This window comes from Paramormyrops kingsleyae, chromosome 1 (assembly GCF_048594095.1).
Source record: "Paramormyrops kingsleyae isolate MSU_618 chromosome 1, PKINGS_0.4, whole genome shotgun sequence".
Lineage (NCBI taxonomy): Eukaryota > Metazoa > Chordata > Actinopteri > Osteoglossiformes > Mormyridae > Paramormyrops > Paramormyrops kingsleyae.
Window position 1 is genome coordinate 34,675,567 of NC_132797.1, and position 27,766 is coordinate 34,703,332.

Sequence of the window (27,766 nt, forward strand, 5' to 3'; positions counted from 1 at the left end):
ACTGACCGGGCATGAACCGCAAGTCTGTCATACCATGTAACTGACCGGGCATGAACCGCAAGTCTGTCATACCATGTAACTGACCGAGCATGAACCGCAAGTCTGTCATACCATGTAACTGACCGAGCATGAACCGCAAGTCTGTCATACCATGTAACTGACCGAGCATGAACAGCAAGTCTGTCATACCATGTAACTGACCGGGTATGAACCGCAAGTCTGTCATACCAGGTTACTGACCGGGCATGAACCGCAAGTCTGTCATACCAGGTTACTGACCGGGCATGAACCGCAAGTCTGTCATACCACGTTACTGACCGGGCATGAACCGCAAGTCTGTCATACCAGGTTACTGACCGGGCATGAACCGCAAGTCTGTCATACCATGTAACTGACCGAGCATGAACCGCAAGTCTGTCATACCATGTAACTGACCGAGCATGAACAGCAAGTCTGTCATACCATGTAACTGACCGGGTATGAACCGCAAGTCTGTCATACCAGGTTACTGACCGGGCATGAACCGCAAGTCTGTCATACCACGTTACTGACCGGGCATGAACCGCAAGTCTGTCATACCAGGTTACTGACCGGGCATGAACCGCAATTCTGTCATACCATGTAACTGACCGAGCATGAACAGCAAGTCTGTCATACCACGTTACTGACCGGGCATGAACCGCAAGTCTGTCATACCATGTAACTGACCGGGCATGAACCGCAAGTCTGTCATACCAGGTTACTGACCGGGCATGAACCGCAAGTCTGTCATACCATGTAACTGACCGGGCATGAACCGCAAGTCTGTCATACCATGTAACTGACCGAGCATGAACCGCAAGTCTGTCATACCATGTAACTGACCGAGCATGAACCGCAAGTCTGTCATACCATGTAACTGACCGAGCATGAACAGCAAGTCTGTCATACCATGTAACTGACCGGGTATGAACCGCAAGTCTGTCATACCAGGTTACTGACCGGGCATGAACCGCAAGTCTGTCATACCAGGTTACTGACCGGGCATGAACCGCAAGTCTGTCATACCACGTTACTGACCGGGCATGAACCGCAAGTCTGTCATACCAGGTTACTGACCGGGCATGAACCGCAAGTCTGTCATACCACGTTACTGACCGGGCATGAACCGCAATTCTGTCATACCAGGTTACTGACCGGGCATGAACCGCAAGTCTGTCATACCAGGTTACAGACCGGGCATGAACCGCAAGTCTATCATGCCACGCATGTAAAACTCCTATGTATCAGGTTGTGTGGTTTGTAAAATGCACAACTCATTTAACATTTTGGTTCCAAAAGAATAGTACAGGCAGATGTGTTAATTTTTAACTTTCTCTCACTAAATGAATAATGTTCAGCGTCAGGACTAGTTAATAATCAAATATTAACAGGTATTAGGGGTCACACAACATTAAAGCAAACACCTCAGTGAAGATCTTTGATGGGGGGGGACTTTTGGGTAAGAATAATGCAGTGGTGAACATTAATAACACACAGGGCTGGGGGGTGTAACCATGTGATATCTCTTCATTCCACAGTCAAAGCGCTTAATGAAATCCTGCCCTCCGCAGCGCATCCTGAAGTGTGATCTGGCACCACAATGGCTGTGGCATGTCCCCAGCGGCTGACAGGAAGTGGTACCCTCTCCCAGTAAGGGGGGGAGGCAGCGCGCCAGGCACAAAAAACACGCCAAGAAGGAAACAATCCAGAAACATCTACAAAAGCACTGGTTCGGCAGGCATTTCCCCGCAAAGAAGCTCCGGCGTTATCCAAGGCAAAAAAAACAGGCAAACGTTGCGAAAACAAATCAAGGCATCAGAGTAGTAAATAAGGGTCATACTTACATACATCTTATTGGTGGCAGCAGTGATTATGGTGAGATGGCAGCAGAGAATATGGGGGAAACGAGAAAGAGGGAACAGACACAATGACAACAATGAGCAGCTGCACAGCACAGCAGCGGCAGGGAGTGAATTTCGCGTGGCGCCATTAACGAGCCGCAAGCGATGAACGTGACGAATAACGGCCACGCACTCAACCCGGCAGCGCGGCTCTCCGCTTTTGCTTTGTACCTTTGCCGCTGAACCACTGATGGGTTGGGTCTTTCAAATGTACGCAATGGCAGAAGTATTGCCGTAGCAACACTATGGTTCAGCTTAAACGGCACGATGCACATTTGTCATTAATTTCAGTGACCACTTATTCAAATGCTCACATTCCAAAGTTATGAAACAGAGCCATAAAAGCCGACCATAATTTCCAACTGCTGCTATCCTGGGCTACACAGGGCACAAAGCAAGGAAACGTGTAGATGGGATGCCAGTCCTTTTAAGGGCACACAAAGGATTGGCAATGTACTAGTTAGTAAGTTGAGAGCACTTCCCACTGAGCGAGCATGTCATCCAGGTTAGTCTTTTCTTGCATAAGAATATATAAATATATATGCAGGCCATACCTCATGGAAGCGGACAATGTTGATGACCCAGGCACACAGTCCCGCTGCAGCGGATGATTTAAGGCGCACAAACTCGGGGTTGAACTCCGGGTCGCTCAGGTACTCCTCCTTCAGGACCCGGATCGTGCCATCAGGAACGTGCTCCTTGTCAAAGTTCATCAGGGCCTGCAGGAAGTCATCTACCTAAGAGGTAAGGGACAAACCAGACGTCCAATCATGAGTGATGACCAATATGCACCCTTTAGCCCAGTGAATATACCGACCAATCACATTTTCTTCATGTGCCATGTAAGACCATGAGTTTGACTATCTCGGGGTATGTGCTTATGTCGCAGGGAATGAATTTGTAACTGTATCATACCACTGCCTGATAATTTATCATGAAGTGAGTCACATCTGTATGCCCCAATGTGGAATTGGAAATGCTGCAATGGCTAACATTAGCATACCTTACTCATGTAAATCTTAGCAGCCTTCCAGCTGCGGTCTTTGGGGATGCGGCCCTGTGGAGCCAGCAAGACCAAGACAGCAGCTGACACGTTGGCAACGATGGTGGGGGGGTTGGGGAACGTGCGCATCTCCGTTAGGTTTAGCTGGGGGACAGATTAGCAGGTGAGGTGAGGGCACACACACACGCAGGGGAGGCCGATCCTGGAGACAGTCACCCCACACACCGAGGATGAGTAAAAAGAGAGACACACCCGGTTCAAGGTGTTGAGCGCGGCATTGGCAGCCTGGAGGGCCGGCTCGGCTTTGGCGAGGTCATTTTCCGTTTCTTGCTGCTGCTTTGAGACCTCAGCTTGGATTGCCGCAACCTTCAGGTTATGAGGAGGTAATGAAGGTGAAGCGCTTGACATCCAGTGGTTAATGCACAATTTATTATGTTTGTTCCTCACAGTACCTTTTGCAAAATAGAAGCAATTTCCTGAAGCTTAGTTAATGTTCAAAATAATTTTTTAAGGAAATATCTATGTAAATTGATTCAGGCAATTATTGTGCATTCAGACCCAAGGTTCAGCAATCCTCCTGTCCACTAGAGGGCAGCCCACCTTCTGCTCTTCCGCGTCAGCCACAACCTTCTCCTGGTTGAGCTTCTCTGTCTGCTGGCCAATCTTGGCGATGAGCGCCTCGGTGTCTATGTTCCTCTGGTTCAGCTCAACTTCCTGTACGGCCAGCTTGGCCTTCAGGTCTTCCACCTGATTGGAAACATTATTGTATTTTGTTATTCACATAGTTTCACTGTCACATTACCTATGTTGTACCCGAATCTGATGACAGGGCAAACAGGTACAAAAAGCAGAAAGAATCTACAATATCCTGCCAGCCCAGCAGTGACAGCTCTAGGGCTCTGACCAAACCTTCCTATTCATAGCAAACTATTAATGGACACTGAATAACAGTATACAACTATGTGCCATTACACAATTTCTAAATCAACTGAAAATGTACTCTATTTACTAAAAGATTATCAAATGGGGTGCGTGTGTGTGAATGAATGGTGTGTGAGTTCCCTGCCTTGAGCCCATAGTTTCCGGGATCGACCCCAGACCCCCCAGGGCCCTGAATACAAGTGGGTACGGATAAAGGACAGACGGGTGGATAGATGGATGGATTGATGTAGGTGTATTGTGCTGTTTCAAAGCTTAAGAATATCTGACAAATATTATGCCAGCATAGATCAGGAATGGCCTCCTTGGCGTGATCTCTCAGCACCACCATTCTCTATTCTTATTGGCTGGCCATCCATCGTAGAATGCAATGTGATAGGCATGTGTGGATTGATTCTGAGAATCTATTCTAATGTAAAAGTTTTGATTTTTGCTTGGTAATTTAAATGTCTATATTATTATAGGAGAAGGACTTGAACTACTACTGGAAGGGGCCCAGACACTAGTGAAATCGATCCCTCCCCCAGTAACCCCCCCTTCTCCCCACCTGGAAGTTTCTGTATCAGCTTTGGCCTGACACTGAATATTGTTATCGAGATCGATATTGCCGAAACAAACCTAGGATTGAACTGAAATCAAACTGAAAATCAGTCGTATCGCCCATCCTATGGGTGAGTTTCATGGAAAGCAGGTTTGAATCTTGTTTTTTGTTAGGAGGGATCTGCAACTATCTCCGCGATAGCTACATGCGCGCAAAGTAAGGTTGTACCACGTAGGGAGGGGCCATCTTTTAGTTATGAGAACCTTAAAGAGTGTGTGGCAGCTCGACTGGCCCAGAAACACCACTGACCCAGCAGGAAATGTCTCAGTGCTTCTGACCGACACTACACCCCTCCCTCCTCCAGTAATGGCCTCCCCAGGTAAAAACATGACCGGCCCTGTTGCTACCCCTCACCAAAAATACGATTAGATAGATAGATAGATAGATAGATAGATAGATATAGATAGACAGATAGATAGATAGATAGATTATCTGTAGGTGCCACCGCCCTCTTCAAATTGGCTCATTATAACAGAAGGCCCATTGGCCAGTGGAATTCTCGCATTTATCTAAAAAGGCACCAATGCACCAAGACCTGCCGGCTCAGAGTTACTTAATTACTGTGCCAATAAAGTAATTAAGAAACTGTGAAAACATTTTGCTTACAGATGCTGTACTGGAGGCCTCCTAAAACTCAGATCCCACAGATCCTGTTTTGGTCACTGCCATTTTATTTGATAAGCCGGTATGTTTTTAATGGTTGTCCATTTTTTAACCTACAACGAGGATCAATGTGTATTTAAATACCATTTAGAGAAAACCTCATTAAAAACATTCCAGAACATTACTTGATATTTTCTTAAAGACTACAAAAGAATTCTGCAAAGCCTGTTTCACAGTAAAATTATTCGGAACAGTTTTGATGGAAGCTGCTTTTCATTTTTCAATGGTTGATTGAATCCCTGTTCCTGCTGACTGATGTTTAGACCTTGAAATGTTAATGACAAATGTTGCCACTTACATTACCATCTGAATAAGACCCCCCCCCCACCCCACCACGTATTAATTTCAGTTCTTCGGTATACAGAAGGAATTCAAATTACCTTAAGGTTAAGTAACCCCCCTCTGTACGAAGAAGCAGCCCCGGTGAGACACAGCGCAGACTCTAAGGGACGCCTTGCAACAGCAATTGGTCTCATTTAAACAAGTTTCAGAAAAGTAAAAACACAAATAAGGCCCCAGGCCCTCCCCCTCTAATGTATTCCATTAAGCGGCTCTCTCAGGAGAGCACCAACCCGCATTTCAGTGCGTAAATAAAGAACGTCGCCCACAGATGAACGTTGTGAATTATCCCATACGGAGGGGCCGCCATTGGAAACCCACCACAACAGGTCCTCACGTAATTAAACTTCCCCCCAGTCTCCCACTTCATCGTTTTGGCAACAGGAATGGGGGAGGGGGGAAATCTGTTACGATATTATTAATATCCGATTCTGTTTACAAAGAAAGTCAGAAATGGCTTTCGCTTGTGTGGCAAACACTACAATGGGTTTGTCTGAAGTGAGTATTCAAGGAATCCACAAATTTGCCTCCCATTGTTGTATTAAATGAGAAAACGACATGCAGGTGTCAGGTAAATGCATCTTTGGTAAATGAATCAAAGGATTTTTACACATTAATAGATGTCACCACTAATTCGATTGAAGTTCTTCGGAAAATGGTGGCTTGGTAAATATACTCTAGGTATTTATGTTTTGCATCTGAGAAGCTGTATAAAGCAGAGCTCATCGGCTCGGAATAAATATTCTGCTGTTTGTTTTAAATCCATTTTATTTCACAGAGCAAAGATAATTCAGCATACAAGGTTTCCAGTATTCCTTCAGGCCCTTTTGACTTTCACTGCCGACTACACAATAAAAGTAATCATTTTATCTGCATCCCTCAACAATGTCATTAGAAAATAAGAATTTCATGTTGTTTTAAGGGGCGAAATGTTTGGAAAGGCGCCTTGGTTGAGGGGGTAAGAGGAGACAACTTCTCGGTGAGTTCAGCCTTCAGGCATCCACAGCTTCCTCTCCACATTGGCTAAATTGGTTGCAGGGGCACCAGGATTGGCTCACTTTAAGGCTGAGCAAATGCCAACCAATCACAGACTATTTTAATAATTGTAAAAATGAACAAAGTAAGCCAAAAAGAGATACACTTTCTGAACTTACACTTTACCACCCTACATCTCGGAGCTGGGGCCGGGTTTGGCCTAGGGTACGGCAGAGAGGTTCTCACCTGAGACGAAGTGGTCTGCAGCTTCTGTAGGCCGTTCTCCAGCCTCTCCATCTTCCGCACTAACTCCGCTCTCTTCTTGCTCAGCAGGTTGCCGTAGAGCTTCATGAACTCCAGGAAGCTCTTGGGTGTGGAGTAGTTGTAGTGCTTTTCGTTATGCTGGTACCTCACGCTCACCTCGTTCACGCTGGTGTGAGCGTAAGAGATGAATTCGCTGATCGATGCTCTGACCTCAGGCTACAGAGAAAAAACACAAAGCGACGGACAGCTTACTTTCCACAGTTTCATCACAGTATGTCTTGCTCTTTTTGTGCACAAAACATGAAAAAAATGACACCAAATAAAAACCAGGACTCACATTTTACCACTGTATTTTTAAACACAATACCGGAATCTTTTTTTGAAGTAAAACACACAAAACAGTTGGGAAATTATGCTGAAGGGGTCAATGAGGGTTATGAAAAAATTGGAGACGTATCTCATTCTTGCACAATTATCTAAAAGATAGCTGCACGTGATGTGTTCCTTGCCGCTTCGTAATTGTTCATTCCAGAACGTTCTCTCCACCGCGATTGTTCTGAAACCCCGCCGAATTTAGTCGCAATTGAAATGAGCCACTTATTACCTCGCCCACATTCACCCTTTGCTCCTTAATTTATTTCATAACAAATCAACTTAATCAAGCTCATTAAGTGTGATTATTAGCCATTTATTGTTGTCTTCTGCCGTGCTCCGGTGACAGGCAGGCTTCCCGCCCACCCCGTGCCTCTGACTGCCAGCCTTGACGGCTCGGAGCCCTACACTCAGCTGCCCGGCGAGTTCATAATCACATTTTACGCTCAGCAGGGACAAAGAAATTTAATAGTGCTTCAGACATTTCCTTTCTTTTCCCTGTACAAAAGTTTGCTTTTCTGAGTAAATAAAAGTTAAATGAAATTGCATATAAAGTTGTGTATAAGTTAAAACATCTACTTTTCAACTCTAGTGTGAATTACACAAGGATTATATCTATAAGCAGATAAATACTGTGCAAATCAGTATAAATAGATAGTTTTAAAATTCAAACACAAAGACAGCAGAGGCATTTTGAGTAAATCATGTTTTATCTTTAAAGGGCAGCTTATTGGCACAGATGTTGGGATGGCGCACAGGGGGCTCTTTCTGCTCAACACGAGGGGGGGGGGGGCGTTTTTTCCCCATGCTGGGGGACACTGCCTCCGAGGGGCACTCGGTTTCACCAGGACGCTCACCGAGCCCTCGTCGATGGCAGATGCTCATCTATCACGGGCTGACTGACGGCCGAATGGGAGCTCGCCGTTATCAAAGGCCCCCACTGTGTGCTAATTAACGCAGTCTCCCAGCTCATGAATTATTAATGCGGCGCCGTAACTGATCAGGGGCAGCGGCAAATGGGCTCTGCAGCACGGGGCTGTCACACAGATGCACATGCCGCCGCGAGGGGAGAGGCCCCTCCTCAGGTGTCTGGCGGGGTGGGGGGGGGGACAAGGCCCCCATCAGAGGAAGGAACCCGCTTTTGCGACATGGATCCAAAACGTGACTGCAGCATTTCACGGCCATGGTTACAGCACAGCCTGAAACAGCCCCAAAGACTTTGGGTCTTTCCCAAAAGAACGTGCCACAAGGTAATGATGTCATTAAGAAGTAGGCAGCAGCATCGTGATGAGAGCATCTTACTGTTACACTGTTACACTCTGAATTTATTGTTTTGTTAGTACGCTAAATAATTTAATACAAATTTATTTGCATGTTAAGGTTCTGATTAAGGTTAATTGGGTAAGGTGTTAAAAAAGGACCTACTGTAGCATGAATTAAAAAAAAAATCCATATCAAAGAGTGCAGATGTGAGGTCCTTTAATAAATTGATGTAAAAAGTCCACCCATTTTTAATGAGCATATTCCAGGAACCACCGTGCATAAGGCATCCAGGACGGAATGAGTGAGGAGCCCCAGCGAGATGAAGCGCAAACAGAAACTCTTACCTCACAAATGAAGCTGGCAGAGAACAGACACCAAGGGGAACAGATTCCGGCACTCACCTCTAGGCCGTCGATTTTCTCAATGAAGGTCCTGCTAACGGACTGCAGGGCCAACTGAGGCCAGGCGTGGAACCAGTCGATGGCGCTGCAGTTCACCAGGGCAGGGAACTTCCTCGCCCGGGTTCTCAGGGTGAAGCCGACGGGGGAGAAGCACAGCACGACCTGCGAGGGTACAGCAGGGTGCAGGCCAGGGAGACACGGGCATCCTGAGCACTCACTGCAGCACTTACAAAAACCACACTGAAAGTCAGCCTGGAAACTGCATCACAGCTGCAAAACAACACGGACACAGGCCTAGTATGTAACTGTACAGTTGAACAGGTGGTAGACTTCTCATATTAAACAGTTTGTAAAATTATATTCCACAAGCTTGAAAGCTCAGTTGAGAATTTTAGTATCTAATCCTTTCTCTATTCAAACACAGGGACACCAGGCATTGTACCCTTGGAAAGGTATTATTTGTCATTATCCATATTTGCAGTGCACTGAATCCGAATTATTGAAATATTCCTTCTGTACGACCCTCAGATTAATTTTACACAGGATAATCATTTTCTAAAGCTGTATGGAATAATCACCTGCCCTCAGTTTTATAATGAACTGGGTGAATTAAAAACAGAATTATTCCACAAAAATACTGGTCTTGATTGGTCTTTCTCGTATGGAACGAGAAAACTTACAGCACAGAGAGTATGTGAGGGAATCATTCAGTGATAAAAACTTGATGATAACAGGTTTGCTTTACAATTTGGTTACAATGTCTGAGGTAAATCATTTTGCATAAGAGTAACACCATTAGGAACTAAAACAGTGGACTGGACTGGATTTGACTAGAAGAGGAGGATACTGACTTTGAGCTGCCTGCGTATGCGATCGATGAAGAACTGCCAGCAGTTCTCTCTGGTGTCCAGGAGTCCCAAAGCCCGCAGCTCCACACGGATGGAGGAGATGACCGTATCCACCTCCTCTTCGCTGAACAGGTCTGGAATGTCCCCTGTCACACACACACATCCAGCCCAAGCTTCACAGCTGTCATTTCCCAACATGCCTGCAGCTCACCTGCACAGGCCTACCTGCTGAAATGGAGTAATCCCTCCATCGCTGTACGGATTAATTATACACACCAGAGGAATCACTCCATTACACCTGCACAGGCCTACCTGCTGAAATGGAGTAATCCCTCCATCGCTGTACGGACTAATTATACACACCAGAGGAATCACTCCATTACACCTGCACAGGCCTGCCTGCTGAAATGGAGTAATCCCTCCATCGCTGTACGGATTAATTATACACACCAGAGGAATCACTCCATTACACCTGCACAGGCCTACCTGCTGAAATGGAGTAATCCTTCCATTGCTGTACGGACTAATTATACACACCAGAGGAATCACTCCATAACACCTGCACAGGCCTACCTGCTGAAATGGAGTAATCCCTCCATCGCTGTACGGGCTAATTATACACACCAGAGGAATCACTCCATTACACCTGCACAGGCCTGCCTGCTGAAATGGAGTAATCCCTCCATTGCTGTACGGATTAATTATACACACCAGAGGAATCACTCCATAACACCTGCACAGGCCTACCTGCTGAAATGGAGTAATCCCTCCATTGCTGTACGGATTAATTATACACACCAGAGGAATCACTCCATTATACCTGCACAGGCCTACCTGCTGAAATGGAGTAATCCCTCCATTGCTGTACGGATTAATTATACACACCAGAGGAATCACTCCATTACACCTGCACAGGCCTACCTGCTGAAATGGAGTAATCCCTCCATCGCTGTACGGATTAATTATACACACCAGAGGAATCACTCCATTACACCTGCACAGGCCTACCTGCTGAAATGGAGTAATCCCTCCATCGCTGTACGGACTAATTATACACACCAGAGGAATCACTCCATTACACCTGCACAGGCCTGCCTGCTGAAATGGAGTAATCCCTCCATCGCTGTACGGATTAATTATACACACCAGAGGAATCACTCCATTACACCTGCACAGGCCTACCTGCTGAAATGGAGTAATCCTTCCATTGCTGTACGGACTAATTATACACACCAGAGGAATCACTCCATAACACCTGCACAGGCCTACCTGCTGAAATGGAGTAATCCCTCCATCGCTGTACGGACTAATTATACACACCAGAGGAATCACTCCATTACACCTGCACAGGCCTGCCTGCTGAAATGGAGTAATCCCTCCATTGCTGTACGGATTAATTATACACACCAGAGGAATCACTCCATTACACCTGCACAGGCCTACCTGCTGAAATGGAGTAATCCTTCCATTGCTGTACGGATTAATTATACACACCAGAGGAATCACTCCATTACACCTGCACAGGCCTACCTGCTGAAATGGAGTAATCCCTCCATTGCTGTACGGATTAATTATACACACCAGAGGAATCACTCCATTACACCTGCACAGGCCTACCTGCTGAAATGGAGTAATCCCTCCATTGCTGTACGGATTAATTATACACACCAGAGGAATCACTCCATTACACCTGCACAGGCCTGCCTGCTGAAATGGAGTAATCCCTCCATTGCTGTACGGATTAATTATACACACCAGAGGAATCACTCCATTACACCTGCACAGGCCTACCTGCTGAAATGGAGTAATCCTTCCATTGCTGTACGGATTAATTATACACACCAGAGGAATCACTCCATTACACCTGCACAGGCCTGCCTGCTGAAATGGAGTAATCCCTCCATTGCTGTACGGATTAATTATACACACCAGAGGAATCACTCCATTATACCTGCACAGGCCTACCTGCTGAAATGGAGTAATCCCTCCATCGCTGTACGGATTAATTATACACACCAGAGGAATCACTCCATTATACCTGCACAGGCCTACCTGCTGAAATGGAGTAATCCCTCCATTGCTGTACGGATTAATTATACACACCAGAGGAATCACTCCATTACACCTGCACAGGCCTACCTGCTGAAATGGAGTAATCCCTCCATTGCTGTACGGATTAATTATACACACCAGAGGAATCACTCCATTATACCTGCACAGGCCTACCTGCTGAAATGGAGTAATCCCTCCATTGCTGTACGGACTAATTATACACACCAGAGGAATCACTTCGTTACACCTGCACAGGCTTACCTGCACATGCATAACTGCACAGACTTAGCAAGACAGGCTTACCCGCACAGGAGTATCTACACAGGTTTATCTGCACCAACTTTGCTACGCAGGTGCACAGGCTTACCTGCACAAGCTTATCTACACTGCCTTACTCGCACAAACCTACCTGCACAATGAGCAGTGCTGCTAAGCAGAGGGACAAGATATTAACCTCCAGATCTGACCTCTGTCCTCAACAATAAATATACTCAATGAAACCCAGAGCGGAGCAGCCTGCCAACCTGAGAACTATGTCAAAATATACTCCAGGCAAAAACAACCTGCTAGGATCTCAAGAGATCTTAGCGACATGATGCCAAAGTACACATAAACTACACAGTGCTGAGAGGGAACGAACATAATGCAGAACAATCAACACAGGGGGTATTATGATATATTAATGTGCAATAATCAATACAGCTATAGAGGGCCAGGCTGATGACTGAGTAAGACGTTTATTTCAGGATATAAGCTGTCCACCTTTTCCCTCCTTTTGTTTCAAGCTTTTATTTAGAAATCTCTATAATATAGATTTGTTCCAGAAGACAGGAGTCATTAGTACTTTTGTAAAGGTCAGTTGATTATAATAAGAATCTATTTCATTCCCTCTCATCATTTAAAGGGTAAATCAGCTTTTCATGGCAGGCAAAATGAGATACTTAAACAGAGGCCTCGCTCTCTACAATAACACTTAAACTGTGTTCTTTTGTGTGGGTTTTTTCATGTGAACAATAGCAAATTATATCTGGAAATAAAAAAGCTTTTCATAATGAATCACACATTTACTGATTGCAAATAATTGCGATAAGCGGCTTATTTTCCTTGGGTCGCCGAAGGTGACTTAATATCTGCGGTGAGACTAATGCGTGCGTTTGGCCCCTAACCCTCTGCTGATGAGGCCTATTCACAGCCCAGGCGACCTCGCACCCCTTGCCGTCTTCCGTGGCGAACCGCGTTCCATTAAAGGTTTGCTGAGGGGATTGTAATTATGGTGAACCCCCCCCCCCACCCCCATCCCACTCTGCACATACCTGATGCCAGCATGTCGTTGACAAGAACCAGAAAGCACTCATCTGGGACCTGGGCGTCCGTGTGCAGGAAGACCGTACCGATGTTCTTCACCCCCACCTTCATGTAAAGGGCGGCGATGTCGCTCTAGGGGAAGGACACACAACGGGGAGAGGGTGCGAGGAGCTTAGCTGCACTTCCGAGCACCCAGAGACACTCTGAACTTTAAGGAAATGGCTGCAGGGCTGGAAAGCCGTCGGTCTGCTCCAGCTACCTCATCACCAGCCATTTGAAACATACACTGAATAGCGAAAAGTATGTGGACGCCAACTCATCCAACATCTCATTCCAAATCCAAGGGTATTACTAAGAGGTTGGAGCAACATATGTAGCCTCTCACTCCATTAGGTTGGAACGTTGCTGGTGGATTCTGCTGCCATTCACGTTGGGTACAGAAGTTGGGGCATCAGATCCCTCTCTGCGAGTGTGTGGGTACCACTGGACCCAGATATTTCCACTTTGCAATCACTTCACTTGTGGTTGACCAGGGCAGCAACTGACTTGCTGGAAAGATGGTGCCAAGTTGAATGTCACTAACCTTCCATACAATCACCCATCCAGGGTTTATAACGGGAGTTGGTATTGCTATGTGCTTAATCATACACCTGTGTCAGCAATGGGTGTGGCTTAATGACCTAATTAACAGGAGTGCCTATATACCTTTTGGTCATATAGTCATAGAAATTAACATAAAAACTAACCTACTTGCATGGGTCTCTTGAAATGTCCCTCTCATGGAAGAAGTATCATCACTATTATTCTAACAAGCCCTTGCAGACCGACCTGCAAGCTGAAGGAACAATGCAAAGTGTGGTCACATGACTCTGGTGTGATACCCTGAAGTCGCCGATGTTGTATCCTTTGCGAAGTGTGATCTGGAAGACTTCCAGGAGGCTGAGGAAGGCGGCAAGACGGCATAGGCTCTGCTTCCCGCTGCCTCCCACTCCAATCAGGAGAGCGTTGCCGTGCGGGGACTCCAAAATCCGGTTGATCCGGCACCTGTTAGAGAACAGAGGCATAGGAACCTCTGAAGGCATATTTCTTGCCAGGAGAAGGGATGGAGGAGAGCCAGGTGGGCGGGCAGAGAGACCCACACATGCTGCATGGCCTCCTCGAACAGCACCAGGTCCATGGCGGCGTGTAGCTCGTTGTAGTGCTCCATAGCGTCCACCAGCGTCTTCTGCAGCCGCTCCCAGTCGGACACCCGAGAATAGCGTGGCTCCCCCAGGCCGTGGGCGAAGTGGCAGTAGATGAGTGGCTGGTGGATGAAGATGGACTCGTCGATGCCCTGAAGCAGAGAGAGAGCCGGCATAAAGGCAAGTCATGTGTGCACTGAGAGCAGGTTCAGTGAAGAGCAGCAGGGATGTGGATGCCTAACGGACGCCGTGAGAAGATAAAGCATAAAACTTTTTAATTTGGAGCAAAAGTTGGGGGGAGGTATTCAAAATTGTATACAATCAATAAGATAAACCCCAGAACTATATTTTCATAAAGCCAGAGACTATTTGCTGCCTAGTATTGTGGGTATTCTATTCGATTCTATTCTATTATTCAAGCAAATATAGATGAAAATCCTAGATAAAAGTCCACCAACTTTTTAAGCTTGAAAAAGATCAAGATGCTACTAATGACTCACATTCATAGTATGCTTCTTTTTCATTTTTATAGCATAATTAATTAGCGCTTGAAATAATGTCACTACATGAAAAAACAACTGCAAGCTTCAATCTAAGAATTAGAGACTTTGATCAAAACTACCTGAAGTCAGACCGAGTCAGTCTGAAATGCTGTGTGTCACAGAGCCAAACAAGTGAATCACTAAAATAAGTTTAGATATTACTGTCTGGTGATTCTCACCTCAAAGTAACGCTTCCCTGTATCCAGGAGGATCTTATTGAAGAGCTCAACATCTTTCTCCTCCATCAGTTTGTCTGAGTACACCCTGGAGGACTCGTGCAGCCATAGATGCACCAGATCAATGGGATAACGTATGCATTCCGGAAGGGCAAACAAGATCCCCTGAGGACACACCAACAACCGACAGGGTGACGTTACCCTCAGCAGGTGCTCTCAAAGCTTGTGAAACCTGCAGGTTCTCCCTTTAATTTAAATCTACACTCCTAGGCAAAAAAATAGGCCAAATCTTAATGCTGTGCAATTATGGTTTGGCCCATTTTTTGACCAGGAGTGTAAATGAATCCATTATGGTGTAGAAGTGTTTAAACATGGAAGTTTCATCAATCTCAAGGTGCCCACAACTCTACAACCTTCTCCCTATGAAGAATTCTTGCAGTGCTTTCCAGCTTATTCAAGGAGGCTGAACACACCTGAAAAATACTGGACAAATCCCTCAGGTTGAAGATATAGTGGAAGCGGATGGCAGTGGGCAGGAAGTTCTGGGTCATCTTCTGATGAAGGCATATGGCCGCTTGGACAAGGGTCTCAACAGATTTCGAGACCCCATAGCTGAAGCCACCTTGCTGGAAATGGGCTGCCAGAACGCTGCTGTAGATAGTGGAGAGAGCCTCCGGGCCCGGGAAATGGACGGCAAATACAGAGAAATGTCTCTGTAATCGCAGGAAGCGAGAGAAAGGAAGAGGGCCTGTCAGTTGTCTCATCAATGTGAATGTAAGTAGGTGAGGAAAACTTTATTTGTACTGCAACCATGGACAACCTTAACCGTTTCTCTAGATAATACCTTTCTCAAACACTATAAACGATTTGGGTATTTTATCCCATGTATTCATTTGGTCTGTGGTGTTTTTTTTTTTTTTTTCACTTTTTGATGAAACTTGTTTAAGAAAATAAAACAGGGAACATTCTCCTAAAAGGACCAGGTATGGCCACATAGCACCTATGTATGAAGCATGGTATGTGTAGTACTTACCTGAAGTCTAGGATTGATAACGAAACTTCCAGCTGTAGGGTTCATGCAAGTGATATACTGGCAGTTGTGGATCTCCTTCAGGGTCAACTTCTGTCTGTCGTACCTGAACAATGAGCTAACATTCAACAACTAACTAACAAGTAATTAGCACGCTACCACATCCAAAAGTAATTTCTTTTTGAAATGTATGCTTTATACTTGTGCAATAATGTGGATATATTATGTTGCTGTAGAAAAGTGGGGGAAAAAATTTATCACTGACTGTGTCTCATTTGCTGATTACTGAACAGAGAAACTAGCAGACACATTTTTTGACAGTAGTTATTGGCGACAGGAGCCGCGCAGCATTAATGCGCCAGCTCCCACTTGGGCTGGCATCCACCGTGATGCACAGCGAGTCCCGGCAGATCCCTCAAGCTGCCCCAGCCGTACCAGTGGCCGTAGTCCAGGTGTTGCCTCACAAGCGTGTGAGCCTGCACTGTGCCGTAGGTGTCCACCTCTGGCATGTTCAGATCATCAATGAAGTATATGAGCCTTTTGGTGCCGGGAGGGGCATAGTTTCGGCCAGCTTTCTTCTCCAAAGGCTTTTCAAGAACACCTGCGGCGCAGATGAAGAACTGGGTAACAGCCAGAGGTGGAGAGTTTAGGTCCAGAAAGTACAAATCCAAACCAAGATTACTTCAGTACTTTGTGACTAGGACTGGGCGATATCACATCAACGTTATATCACGTACGCATAATAATCACCAGGGCTTCATAGGACGGGCGAAACATTTGGCCGGACACCAGCTTTTTGGTACTATATGGACATTTATTTACGTCCACAATTTGTTAAGCAGATTAGTAGTACGGCTAAAATATTAATGATGCATTTTATGATGTCCAAAAGTTAGTAATCAGTATAAATTCTGATTATCCTTATGTTTAATAAATTTGTCACATTTTAAACTACAAAAAGTGTCGCCACCCCACACACGTCTTTTTACCTTGTTTATCCACAAGATCTCCTCTTTAAACGATGTTGTGGCTGCTGAGCTGTTCCTTTCTTCACCGCCACTTCAGTGCGATATACCAAACCACAGTATACCTATACAGTATTATGGGGGGTGCTTCGCTTACCGGATTTAATAACGATACGAGGGGTGTCACAAAACACACCTCATTAATATTTTAGCCATACTACTAATCAGCTTAACAAATTGTGGGCGTAAATAAACACCCGTATAGTATCGAAAAGCTGGGGTCCGGTCACTTGTTTCACACATCATCTGAAGTCCTGCTGATTATTGTGCATGCATGTGATATCACCCAACCCTATCTGCTATCTTGGTCTGGAGTTGTACTTTCTGGACCCGAACTTTCAACCTCTGGTAACCACGACATCACTAGGACCGCAGAGGGTCCCGTACATCCTATGCAGGGTCACAGTGAGCCTGGAGCTGACCCCAGGATGCACAGGGATCCCTGGACAGGATTCCAGGTCATGACAGGCCACAGACAATTTGCAAGCACAATGAGGCCTTGCAAACTGAACACGCCTGAACACCCAAAGCCAGGGCCAAGTTTCAAATGCACATCCCTGGAGATGTAAGGACACAGCGACACAAATGGGGGCCCCAGGCTGCCTGTACATGAAGACGGAAAATTATTTTCTTTAGGCACTTGAACAAATTATTGCCAGGGTCGCAAAGTGTTTTTGTCAGAACCAAAAGTTGCAATTATATAATTTCAATGACCATCATGAAATAATCAGAAATAGGGTAATTAGTAATTATTTGCAAACCTTTTAACAAACACGTTGTGATATGATTTGTAACTGAGCAAAAAATAATAATCTTTCATTTTCGTTCATACATTATACAAGGCTTCATATTTAAAAAGGCAGCATGTGTGTTTAATTTTGGCAACAAGTAATTAAAATAGCGAGGGCGATGGAACAGGAAGCGTTTTGTACTCGTGCACATGCGCATGCATCTTCAAGTGCCAGTGCGCTGCCATGGCAACATGCAGTGCTTGCACTAAATGGACTGTTTAGGTCAGGTATGGTGGGAACGCGACCAACGAGGACCAGAACATGGCAAGTGTGAGTGGGGGGTGAGTGGGAGGGGGGGGAGTCGGCCACCTACGCTGCAGCATGGCGGAGGTGGTGTAGTAGTTGAAGGGCACTTTGGTCAACACGTAGTCTTCCTTCAGCCGGGCCACCCTGTCTGACACCAGGATGGTCTTGCCCGCCCCGGCATTGCCCACCAGCATCACTGGCTTCCCCTTCAGCAGCAGCAGGTCCATGAGGTACGTCAGGCAGATGGTCTCCGCTGAGTGGACCAGGACCATCTGGGGAAGGGGATTACAGATACTGGGCTCACCTGTTGCAGCATCTGGGGCGGGGGGTCACTGGGAGGCGACCTACAGGTCTCTAAAATGTGCATGTAAATAGATTCATCTACTCGCGGAACTGTAATTGAGAAAACAAAAAAAACTGAAGATGTGTAAACACAATGTGCTAAAAGCATTTTTATTTCCCATACAAATGAGTTATGAACCACTGCATTAAAAACATATAAAGACATTTATAAAGAATCTATGCTTAAATAACATTAAAAAGGATTTAGCAAATGAATGCAATGAGAGACATTAATTAGTTGCTGAAAATAATAACATTAAAAATATGTAAGGATATGTATTCAAGGGCATAGCTTTGGGCTGAACATCAGGGGTGCTGAGGTCCCCACCCATTTAAGGGGCTCCAGGGTGTTGTATTGGCTGGTTTTGATTATTGGGGGGAGTACAACCCCCCCATCCCCCCCATAATTTACACCCATGTATGTATTAGTACAAACCCCTTAAGTGCGAATTTGAGTCAGCGTCACAGATGTGCCCCTATTGCCCTTACAGGCGAGGGGGCTGCAGTGCATCACTCCCCCCAGTAAATGTTATCACAGAGAAGGAGTCCTGCTCATGTAAAACAAGTGCAGAAGAGCAATCTACAGACAAGCCCTTCCAAAGGCTGTTTATCAGCCTGAAATGCAATTTTCTGCATTAACACACCGCAAACTGCTTTTTTCTCCCAACAATTTATGGCAAAAAAGCCTGACTTATGATTATCAAACAACAAAAGGGAGGGCGAACAGAAGGAAAATCATGCAGACAAAGTGGAGTCAACTGAACAGCTAACCCCACCCCACCCCCACATCCGCCCCCCACACTGCAAGCCTGCCAGCGGGGCTCTCCTGGCTTTGGGGGCAAGGAACGATTGGGGGGGGGCCCGGTGGAGGTGGATTCAACCATGGGGTTGGAAGGGGGATGACATCGTTTGATTTTTAACCATTACTGAGTTTTTGTAGAGCTGCAGTCAATTTATTTTATTTATTCTAATGAGGAGCATTAGGCGCTGTACAGAGGCACAGTGCATCGATCGCCTCGTTAATCACACTTTGCAGGCACTCACAAATCAAGTCCTAACAGCGAGCACTGAATCAAGGGCAATGAAGCGGAGACTCCTTCACAATTTATGATCTTTCAAATTGCATCTTTTCAACCATTAAATTGCAAGATACCATGAATTTTTATCTCCGCTACTTTAGTCCCGTTATTGATTCTGCCACGTGAAATACAGAAAAGTCATAAATCTGGGCAGTCAGACAAAATTTAGGTCTCATCTTCAGAAAAGAGACGGAATGGCATGACGACGAGCCCACAATTTGCCTTTGAGAACAAAATACCAGGAGAGATAAAACCATAAGAAACCAGTTGGGACTGGGATAGCACCCCACTGTCACCCTGAAATCCACTCAGACCTTGATTTCATTTCTATCCCAAAAGGTAAACAGTCAGAGAATTCTCCTAAGATCCCACAATCACCAGAAGCAGTGGCACAGTCAAATTACGGTTCACCACCTGTAGGGGAATGTCTGCTTCCAGCTCAAAGGAAGGTGTCTTTTCACTCCAGTGGGTGAATTTCTTGGTTTCGGGGTCAACAAAGTAGTCGAAAACAGTGCCCTGTGAAGGGAACTTGACCACCCTCATCTCCTTGGCCCACCAGCGGCTGAATACGGCGCGGTAGTCGATGAGCTGTGGCAAGAAATGCGACGGGGAACCGGTCAGCTGCCATCACACGTGAAGGTGAACACGAAGGACAGTGGGACACTCACGTGGTCCTGAAAGAGTGCACCCCCAAAGGCCCAGACGCAGGCAAAGACAAAGTGGATCTCATAGAGCTCCCGGGGGGAGTCTGGAGGGGTATTCTCTGGGGTGAGCAGGCAGTCCAGCAGGGAGCACAAGGTCTGATGGGACAGATGGAGGAACCAGAACTTGTTCTTCAGTAGTTACTTTCCTACAACACACTCACATGACAAATGTTTGTTCAGATATAATGGAGCCTTTTGACAATGCGATTTCAACAATCAGCAAAACAAACATATGCTGCCAATGACATTTTCACATAAATGATGTAAAATCACCTTGTATCTCTGCACTTTTTGTCTCAAAAGACGGAGGTCCAGAAAACCGTGAGACTTAATAATTTTGCAAGTAACGGTGGGAGCACAATTGAGGAATAAAAGTTTGACAAAGTACTTTCACTCTCGAAGTGAGAAGTTAAACTCCAGTAAGAGGCCACCAAAAGCAGACAAAATTCAGGAAAATTAAACCTTACAAGAGCTAAAATGCTACTTACCTGCACCATACTGTTTTCAGGAATTGGTGTAATTGTTTTCAGATTACATCTTACTTGCTCCAAGCAGTAAGGAACATACTTGTCAAACAATATAGTCAGATTAGCTCTTTCTGATTGAGCATGTCGAGTATCAATCCAGCTCGTTACATACCTAAAAAAGAAACAAAAGCACCTCTAAAGAGACTCAATTATGGGCATAATGCACAGAGCGACAAAGCCAGCTGGTGGCGGCTTGGAAAAGTGGAGAGTTAACTCTTTCAGCCTCGAATTGAAGTCGTGACACAACTGTGGTTTCAAAGAAAAATGGAAAGTTGCGGCCAACCCAAGTATCTGATGTGAGAGGCACTGCCGGGACAAACCCTGCCTGCATCCGGATTTTATTACCATTGCATGATATGAAAGGTGGGAGGACACTTACGAATTCCAGCCAAGGTCCTGCGTGTTGACGTACAGGATCCCCGCCCTGGACACAGTAGCTGGTGTGGCGGCCCGCAAATGGCTGATCTCGAAAACCAGCCTCATGGAGGCTGTGAGGGAGATACGCTCATTGCTGGCCAGAGTCAGGACCTTTAGGGACAGGGAGCTACTGTTAGCTTAGTATGGCTTTTGGAGAGATTTAAACCAAGGCCTTAAGTGTAAAGGTCACACACAAAGCGTATTATGGGGCTTCCTTACAAGGATGAAGCTACTAACCTTGTTGTCATCCATGACCGTGTTTAAAGACTCGATCCACATTGGATCAATGTCCCCGTCGAGAACAATCCACTTAGAGCCATCGTGGGACATGCTGGAGAGCTCTCTCATGGTCGAAGAAAAGAGGCCTAAACGCGCAATACCAATACTTCTGTTGTCATTCTCAAACTTTCAAAATAGACCACGGAGGGCTCTGAAATAAGCCTATACAGACATCTCAGAAAAGCAGCTGCGGTTCATAAAATGTGCATTTACATGTGTTTCTGCGATCTGGAGATCTGAGGCACCTGGAAGTCATTACATCGCAAAAATAGAAGCACTGGCCAGAAAATGCATCTGCAGGGAACACACTAAAGCGATTGCCGCACCACAGAACTGTGGGGAGGAAAAACAAATCTGTCATAAACATCGAAAATAGGTTTTCACACTGACATTGAGATTTTCGCGACTGGAATAAAATTATAATCCATTTCACTTCAAGCTGCTTTCAGCCTCCCACGTTTCAACCAGCCGGCTGCAACCAGCCGCAGTGGTATTCAACTAAACCTCAGAGGGATAATCTGAAAATGTCGCCCAAAACAGTTTATCAGGTCATTTTAAACATCGCATGGCACCCAGTGTGGCTTAAAGAAGACTGTCTCTGTGCGCTAGTGTTTGCATTTTTCCCAGTGACCGCAAATATTTAATTATGTCATTTGATACTCAGAATTCGGAATACAATGATATATTCTCTATATATCAGTGCCGCAGGGAGGCTAACAAGGTGTCACTGTGGTCTGGCATCTCCTGGCTTGTTGCGGGTTCGATTCCTGTGGAGTGTGTATGTTACCCCTTTGCTTATGCAGGTTTTCTCTGCATACTCCAACTTCCTCCATCAATCCAAGGACATGCAATTTATTCAAGCTGATTTCTCTAAATTGCCCATAAGTGTGTAAGTGTGTGCCCTTCAATGGACTGCTGTCCACTGTCTCGCACCCTGTGATTTTTGGGATGGCCTTCAGACAAACATCTGTATATTACCTTTGTTTTGTTTTGTTCTGAGGAATCATTAGTGATTTAAATAAATTTTTAAAAGTTCTTATGTTACTGCAGTAGAGTGGTAATTTTATCAAAAACCAGAGAACAAGAAAATCAGCGTCTGGTCTGAGCATATAACCCTGTGTCTATCTCACCATCTTTCCATTCTCTGGTGGCGGGGTGGAGGAAGCCGAACAGCTCATCTGTGGTCACGGCCTTTGGGTTGATGTCCGTCCACACTGGTTTTAATTTCATGTTGGCATAGGTCATATGCAAGGTTTTCAGGATCTTTCAAATCACACATAAGGAGAGACAATATCACATCTTCCATGGCTGTTTAATTTTTTTTCCTCTACTCATTCAGCAAATAAAATAAAGAATAGTCATTAATTCAGACTTGTTTTCATGCTAAATGACTCTGCTGTCAGCATCCAGAACATTCTCTCTCTCTCTCTCTCTCTGCCAGTGAAGTCTCCTGAGAGCAGCTCATGTGTTCAGACGCACCTGGCTCTTCCCCGTTCCTGCACTCCCCACCACGAACACGGAGTGTCTCACAGCCAACAGCTCCTCCAGCTGAGTCACCTGTACCAACACGTGGGACAATTAGTCCAATCCATGCGGCCTCTCTCTCTGCACAACATTCACAGTGAATTTCCCCATTGGCGTGGCCTGATTCTGCTATTACTTAAAATAGCTAAGGCTAGGCTGCAGGACACTGTTTAATCGCGCTCGGGTACAGCACTTCATCGATCATTAAACATCCATCGACCAGTCAATGTAAGATGTAGGCATTGGTTGGTCATGTACATTTGGACTTATAGAGGACAAACGAGTAATTCTAATAAGCATCAAACCCCTGTTTCTTAATTATAAGCAGGGTATCTCCATATATGTCAGAGCTAGTTATGACTCTGCAGTATCGATGGTTCAAAGAAAGAACTGGGTGTTTGGGTGCATCCAACCAAACCAAGGGTGTAACTTTGGTTTGAACTTTGGGGGGGTTAAAGTCTCCATCCATTTAGGGGGAAACATGATTATTGGGGGGGGGGGGTGTATTAGCAGGTTTATTGGGGGGGTTACAACCCCCCCAACTCCCCCTTAATTTACACCCATGCATCCAACTATGCTCTCTGTTGACCGATGAGCCATTTTGGGTATGCACTGTGCAATGTCAACCAGCCAATTCAAAATGCGTATTCATGACTAAGGTTTGGAAAGACATTAGTCACATGCTGGCAGTGGTTCCGGGGATGGGGGTGGGGAGGGGGGCAGCTAATAAAGCTCCCCCCCCCCCCCTTCATTCCAGGGCAAGCTGTGTGGAACAGCGCCATGCCAACCTTGAGGATGAAGTTCTCCTCTGGCTGCAAGTGGAGCTCGGCCACTGACTGTCGCACCGCCTGCTCCAGGACAGGGTCCCTCTTCCGTGGGACGTCCAGCAGGGGGAACAAGTCGCTGATCAGACCCAGGAAAATGGGCACGTCGTTGCTGACGATCTTGGGTAGATTGAAGTCCCTCAGGGCCCGCATCAGGACCTCCAAGAGTATACATGACGCACCAGGGGAGGATCAATGATGAAAAAAAGGGAGGAAAACATAACGAAAGACATAAAAGCCCTAAAACAAAAGAGTGATCAGATGCCAACAATCTCAGCCCATCTGGCTTATTAACGTTCTATTCATACCCAGATGGACGGTGTTTTTTTTGGTTACTCCAATTACCACACATCTGCAGCTGATGGAAAACTGCAATTAGCAACCATACTGTCACAGTGCAAACTACATAAGCAATGTTTATGGACCTGTCATTCCTCAGTCTGCTTGTTAAGAACAGCCCTGGTGCCCGGAGCGTATCATTACACCCAGCGTGGCTTGAGTGCGAGATGTTTCCAGTACCTGCTCTTCAGGCCTGCATCGTTCCTCTCTCTTCAAGGACCCCGCCACTACCAGCACAGACTTCATGGCTCTCAGACCCCAGTCGTAGTGGTCCTACAACAACATTATTACAACAGCAACCATATTCGCTTGAAAACAAGATGCCCGTTCGGGTGTGGAGGGTGTGTGGGGGTCGAGGGGGGGGGGGTTCCTCCTACCTGCTTGGACAGTAATTCCCTGCAGAGGATGTACAGGCTAATAAACTTGCGTGCCAATACACGGGCATCAATGAAACCCTCTGCCACCAACATGATCTCACAGATCAGCTCAAAGTCTGGGATCACCATGGCACACGGTCTGTGGGGCCCAGTGCAACCGAGAGGAAAGAAAGTAAAACAAGACTAAGTAAAATATGAAATAATTTTTAAAATGATTTTGTAGAAAATTATTTTTGTTATATTAATATTTATGAATCCAAATTGTTCAATTTTGCCCTATTATTGATAGGGCTTACAGAAATACTCATGAAAAGAACCGGCCGAGACCTGAAGAGAGCTTTAAGGTTCTCCGGCAGCTCAGCCCTCCCAGCGTAACCGGGGTTCAGTGTGATGAAGATGCCCACTGTGGGCTTCAGCTCGATCTCCTCCCCAAGGAAAAGAAACCTAGCCAGAAAAACATCATTAATATGTAATATTATTTTGTAAAAAGATACATCTAATATAGAGTGTAGTTGCTATCAACAATGGTTCTTGATAGTTACAGTGCTTCTCATTTTTGTGCACACAAACTTGCATTACTAGAATTTTTGGTTACAGAGAAAGTCACATTACATGACTGTACCGATCAAAGTCAAACTGGAAAATAAAAACTGACCTTTGTCTCTTATTTCGGATGGCATCTTGTATGGTTTTGACCTGAACTGCTACAACCGACAGCACCTCCACAGAAATGCGGTTAAACTCATCAAAGCAGCCCCACACTCCAGTTTGGGTGAGACCCTTATAGATGTTCCCAATAGACTACAAGGGCAAAAAAGGACAAAGTTAGGATCCTCTCCCTTTAAATCTCAGCCTAACACTCTTATTTTGTCTATATAACAATGACCTTGTAGTCCATCTGCTCTGAGCAGTTAAAAACATAGACCATAATCCCCAAGGAGCGACCAAGGTCTTTGGTGGTCTCTGTCTTGCCAGTGCCTGCTGGACCTGAAGGTGCTCCACTCATGGTGAGGTGCAGAGACTGGGTCAGGGTGATGTAGCACCTTTCATGAGACACACACACTGGCTCAATGTCAGAAGCCTACTGGTTAAAAAATACTCGTTTACTTAGTTTCATATTTCAGTTATATCAATAGTTTAATTTGTTAAGTTTACAGTTCAGCTAAGATGACCGGAGTACCACAAGAGCTACAAAAGACTCAAGAGTTCATCTTAGAACTGAAAGCTTATCTTGTAAAATGAGTGGTTGTAGTGTAACATTATATAAAAGGCTTCATGAAGACCTCCTAAGTCAATAGTAAACACCCTTCTTATGTTGCAGTAGAGAAATCCAGGAAGCATGTGGAGGTTGACTAACCTGTCTGTGAGCGGGGTGATGACCAGCCTGTGTGTGTTACCCAGGTACTCATAAGAGTACTGGAACTGGGCGTCACAGATGTTGATGAAACAGTGCCTTAGGTGCTCATCCCAGCGGTGTCTGAGCTGGGACAGCCACGCGAACGCCTGGCCATTGGTCACCTGGGAGAAAAACATTTAGCACAAAAGCCTGAAGCACTGAACACAATTTCTGTCTATCCAAGTACCGCCAAGGAGTACTTCTGACACAGGCCTATTTATGGTTAAAAATACCCATCTTACGAGGTTTTTGTTCAATCGGGCCAAAGTCTGTTTTGCTATGAATCATTACTACTGCCGAGCTCAGTTCGACACTCTCAGTTTACAGGAATGTGTACACACATGGAACTTTTGCAAATGATGAAGAACACAAGCACTCATATGTAGACCTACACACAGATAAAACAAAGACAGTCTGTTCAGGTCTGATGGACTTCAGACTTCCGTGTTCTTAGAGGAGCAAGATGGAGAGGGTACCTCTGAGATGTTGGCATCACCACAAACATTCAACAGTAGCACATCAGACATTTGGAGCATGATTTTAAAACAGAAGCAGATTTGCAGTCTTTTGTCTGACTGCATGGCAGTTGAGGTGAAAAGCAGTTCTGTGCTGACAAGCTCATCGATGGGTCGAGCTGTGATCATGGGTGAGGACCATCTCTGCCGAAATGGCTCCACTGTAAGCAGATCTCCTTCCATGACTCCCATCATATCCACAGCTCTGTCATTTCAGCTCCTTACACGCTACTTCTTTTCAGTGTTCCTCATCTGTATGACTTAATTTGGTGCACTTTCTTACCATAAATACCTGAACTGTAGAAGTGTCAGTGAAAAGAGCCATTACAGAAAGGCGGCAGAGTGCCACTGCTAGCGGGAAATAGCTCTGCTATTCTCTGCTCAAAAGTGAAAGGCAAAATTGTGCAAAAAATCAAAACATGCCGTCTTGGCCTGACATATGCTGGGGAAAATGCCCTTTTAACGAGGAAATGAGTTGTTTCTCCCTCCACCCCCACTTTCAGAGTGCATTAGGGGTGTAAGTGGAAAGGAACAATTACCTTCTGAGCGATGAGCTTGGCCACCACGTCTCGGGCGTGGACATCAATGGTGCAGATGGTCATGATCTTCTGACGATCCCCGGGCGTGAGCTCCCCCAGAAGCATGTGTATGAGAGCATTCAGCTGGGCAATCTGCAGGAGAAACCGCATCAGTCTGCAGGGACTGCTGAAGCTATGTCACTGCACTATATGATCAGTGGACAACTGCAGAACAACCACTTGCCAAAGAATACCAGCAAATCCAGTTTATTTTCAACTCCAACCCAGCATGCATTGCTTTGAAGGAGGCTTGCCTGTTTTCGGTTGCAATCCTTGAGGGCCATCTCAAAGCCCTCCTCCACCCGCTCAAAGGCGATGCCCACGTCGGTCGCCCACCAGATCTGGCTGCTGGTCAGGGCCACCTGAGCAGGGTAGTCGAAGAGCCACTGGTCTCGTGGCTTGTCCTCATAGGCGGCCACAGCTTCCATGATCTCGTGCCGGACGGTGTGGCGCATACTGGCCTCCAGTCCACCCAACCAGTGCTCGGCCTGGAGAGAGAGGAGGCTGTGAGACATGGGGAGAAGCTGGATCGGATTCAAATGATGCCGACCTGCTGTAAGCAAAATACGAAATGGCAAAACAGCACTATGAGCATACTGACACTTTGTAACGAATGTTCTACCTATGTTTGTATATGCATGTTCTCTCAGTGCAAAAACGTGGTCTAGGCAAATGAGTGTTGCTAAATTGTCCGTAGTATGAGTTTCCTGCACTGGACCTGCACCCCACGTTTGGTGCCCCCTAACTCCAGCTTCCAGGCTTACCACGACCCTATACCAGTGAAGCAGTTAGATGGATAAATGCCTTATTTCCTGTAAAAAGCCGGTCTGGAGCTAAGCAATACAACAGAGTCCCAGACTAGGAAATTGGTACCATTAACCACCATGCTAATAACTAATAACTAACACATGTACATGTGTGTGTAGA

At 45.7% G+C, this 27,766-nt stretch overlaps 1 protein-coding gene across 11 annotated transcripts in view; it reads right to left on the reverse strand.

Annotated features, from left to right (window-relative positions):
* The window catches only part of dnah9l (dynein, axonemal, heavy polypeptide 9 like), a 67,906-nt gene that overhangs the window by 22,970 nt on the left and 17,170 nt on the right, over positions 1 to 27,766 (reverse strand). For 8 of the 11 annotated variants that reach the window (XM_072714491.1, XM_072714493.1, XM_023805817.2 and 5 more), the window contains 31 exons: positions 27,094 to 27,327; positions 26,801 to 26,932; positions 25,708 to 25,868; positions 25,237 to 25,393; positions 25,006 to 25,151; positions 24,678 to 24,794; positions 24,351 to 24,489; positions 24,154 to 24,246; positions 23,599 to 23,793; positions 22,766 to 22,843; positions 22,417 to 22,549; positions 21,245 to 21,372; positions 20,970 to 21,118; positions 20,552 to 20,702; positions 20,028 to 20,159; positions 19,774 to 19,947; positions 18,006 to 18,210; positions 16,312 to 16,477; positions 15,880 to 15,982; positions 15,320 to 15,559; positions 14,850 to 15,011; positions 14,087 to 14,280; positions 13,829 to 13,991; positions 12,956 to 13,079; positions 9,594 to 9,736; positions 8,743 to 8,904; positions 6,689 to 6,922; positions 3,526 to 3,672; positions 3,178 to 3,291; positions 2,926 to 3,069; positions 2,477 to 2,659 (listed from right to left, as the gene is read on the reverse strand). In XM_072714491.1, coding sequence (XP_072570592.1) covers positions 2,477 to 2,659; positions 2,926 to 3,069; positions 3,178 to 3,291; positions 3,526 to 3,672; positions 6,689 to 6,922; positions 8,743 to 8,904; positions 9,594 to 9,736; positions 12,956 to 13,079; positions 13,829 to 13,991; positions 14,087 to 14,280; positions 14,850 to 15,011; positions 15,320 to 15,559; positions 15,880 to 15,982; positions 16,312 to 16,477; positions 18,006 to 18,210; positions 19,774 to 19,947; positions 20,028 to 20,159; positions 20,552 to 20,702; positions 20,970 to 21,118; positions 21,245 to 21,372; positions 22,417 to 22,549; positions 22,766 to 22,843; positions 23,599 to 23,793; positions 24,154 to 24,246; positions 24,351 to 24,489; positions 24,678 to 24,794; positions 25,006 to 25,151; positions 25,237 to 25,393; positions 25,708 to 25,868; positions 26,801 to 26,932; positions 27,094 to 27,327 — 4,803 coding nt within the window. Of the gene's footprint in view, positions 1 to 1,865; positions 2,081 to 2,476; positions 2,660 to 2,925; positions 3,070 to 3,177; positions 3,292 to 3,525; positions 3,673 to 6,688; positions 6,923 to 8,742; positions 8,905 to 9,593; positions 9,737 to 12,955; positions 13,080 to 13,828; positions 13,992 to 14,086; positions 14,281 to 14,849; positions 15,012 to 15,319; positions 15,560 to 15,879; positions 15,983 to 16,311; positions 16,478 to 18,005; positions 18,211 to 19,773; positions 19,948 to 20,027; positions 20,160 to 20,551; positions 20,703 to 20,969; positions 21,119 to 21,244; positions 21,373 to 22,416; positions 22,550 to 22,765; positions 22,844 to 23,598; positions 23,794 to 24,153; positions 24,247 to 24,350; positions 24,490 to 24,677; positions 24,795 to 25,005; positions 25,152 to 25,236; positions 25,394 to 25,707; positions 25,869 to 26,800; positions 26,933 to 27,093; positions 27,328 to 27,766 lie in introns of those variants that run through there. The other 3 variants (XM_072714496.1, XM_072714508.1, XM_072714514.1) reach the window with 3 other exon arrangements.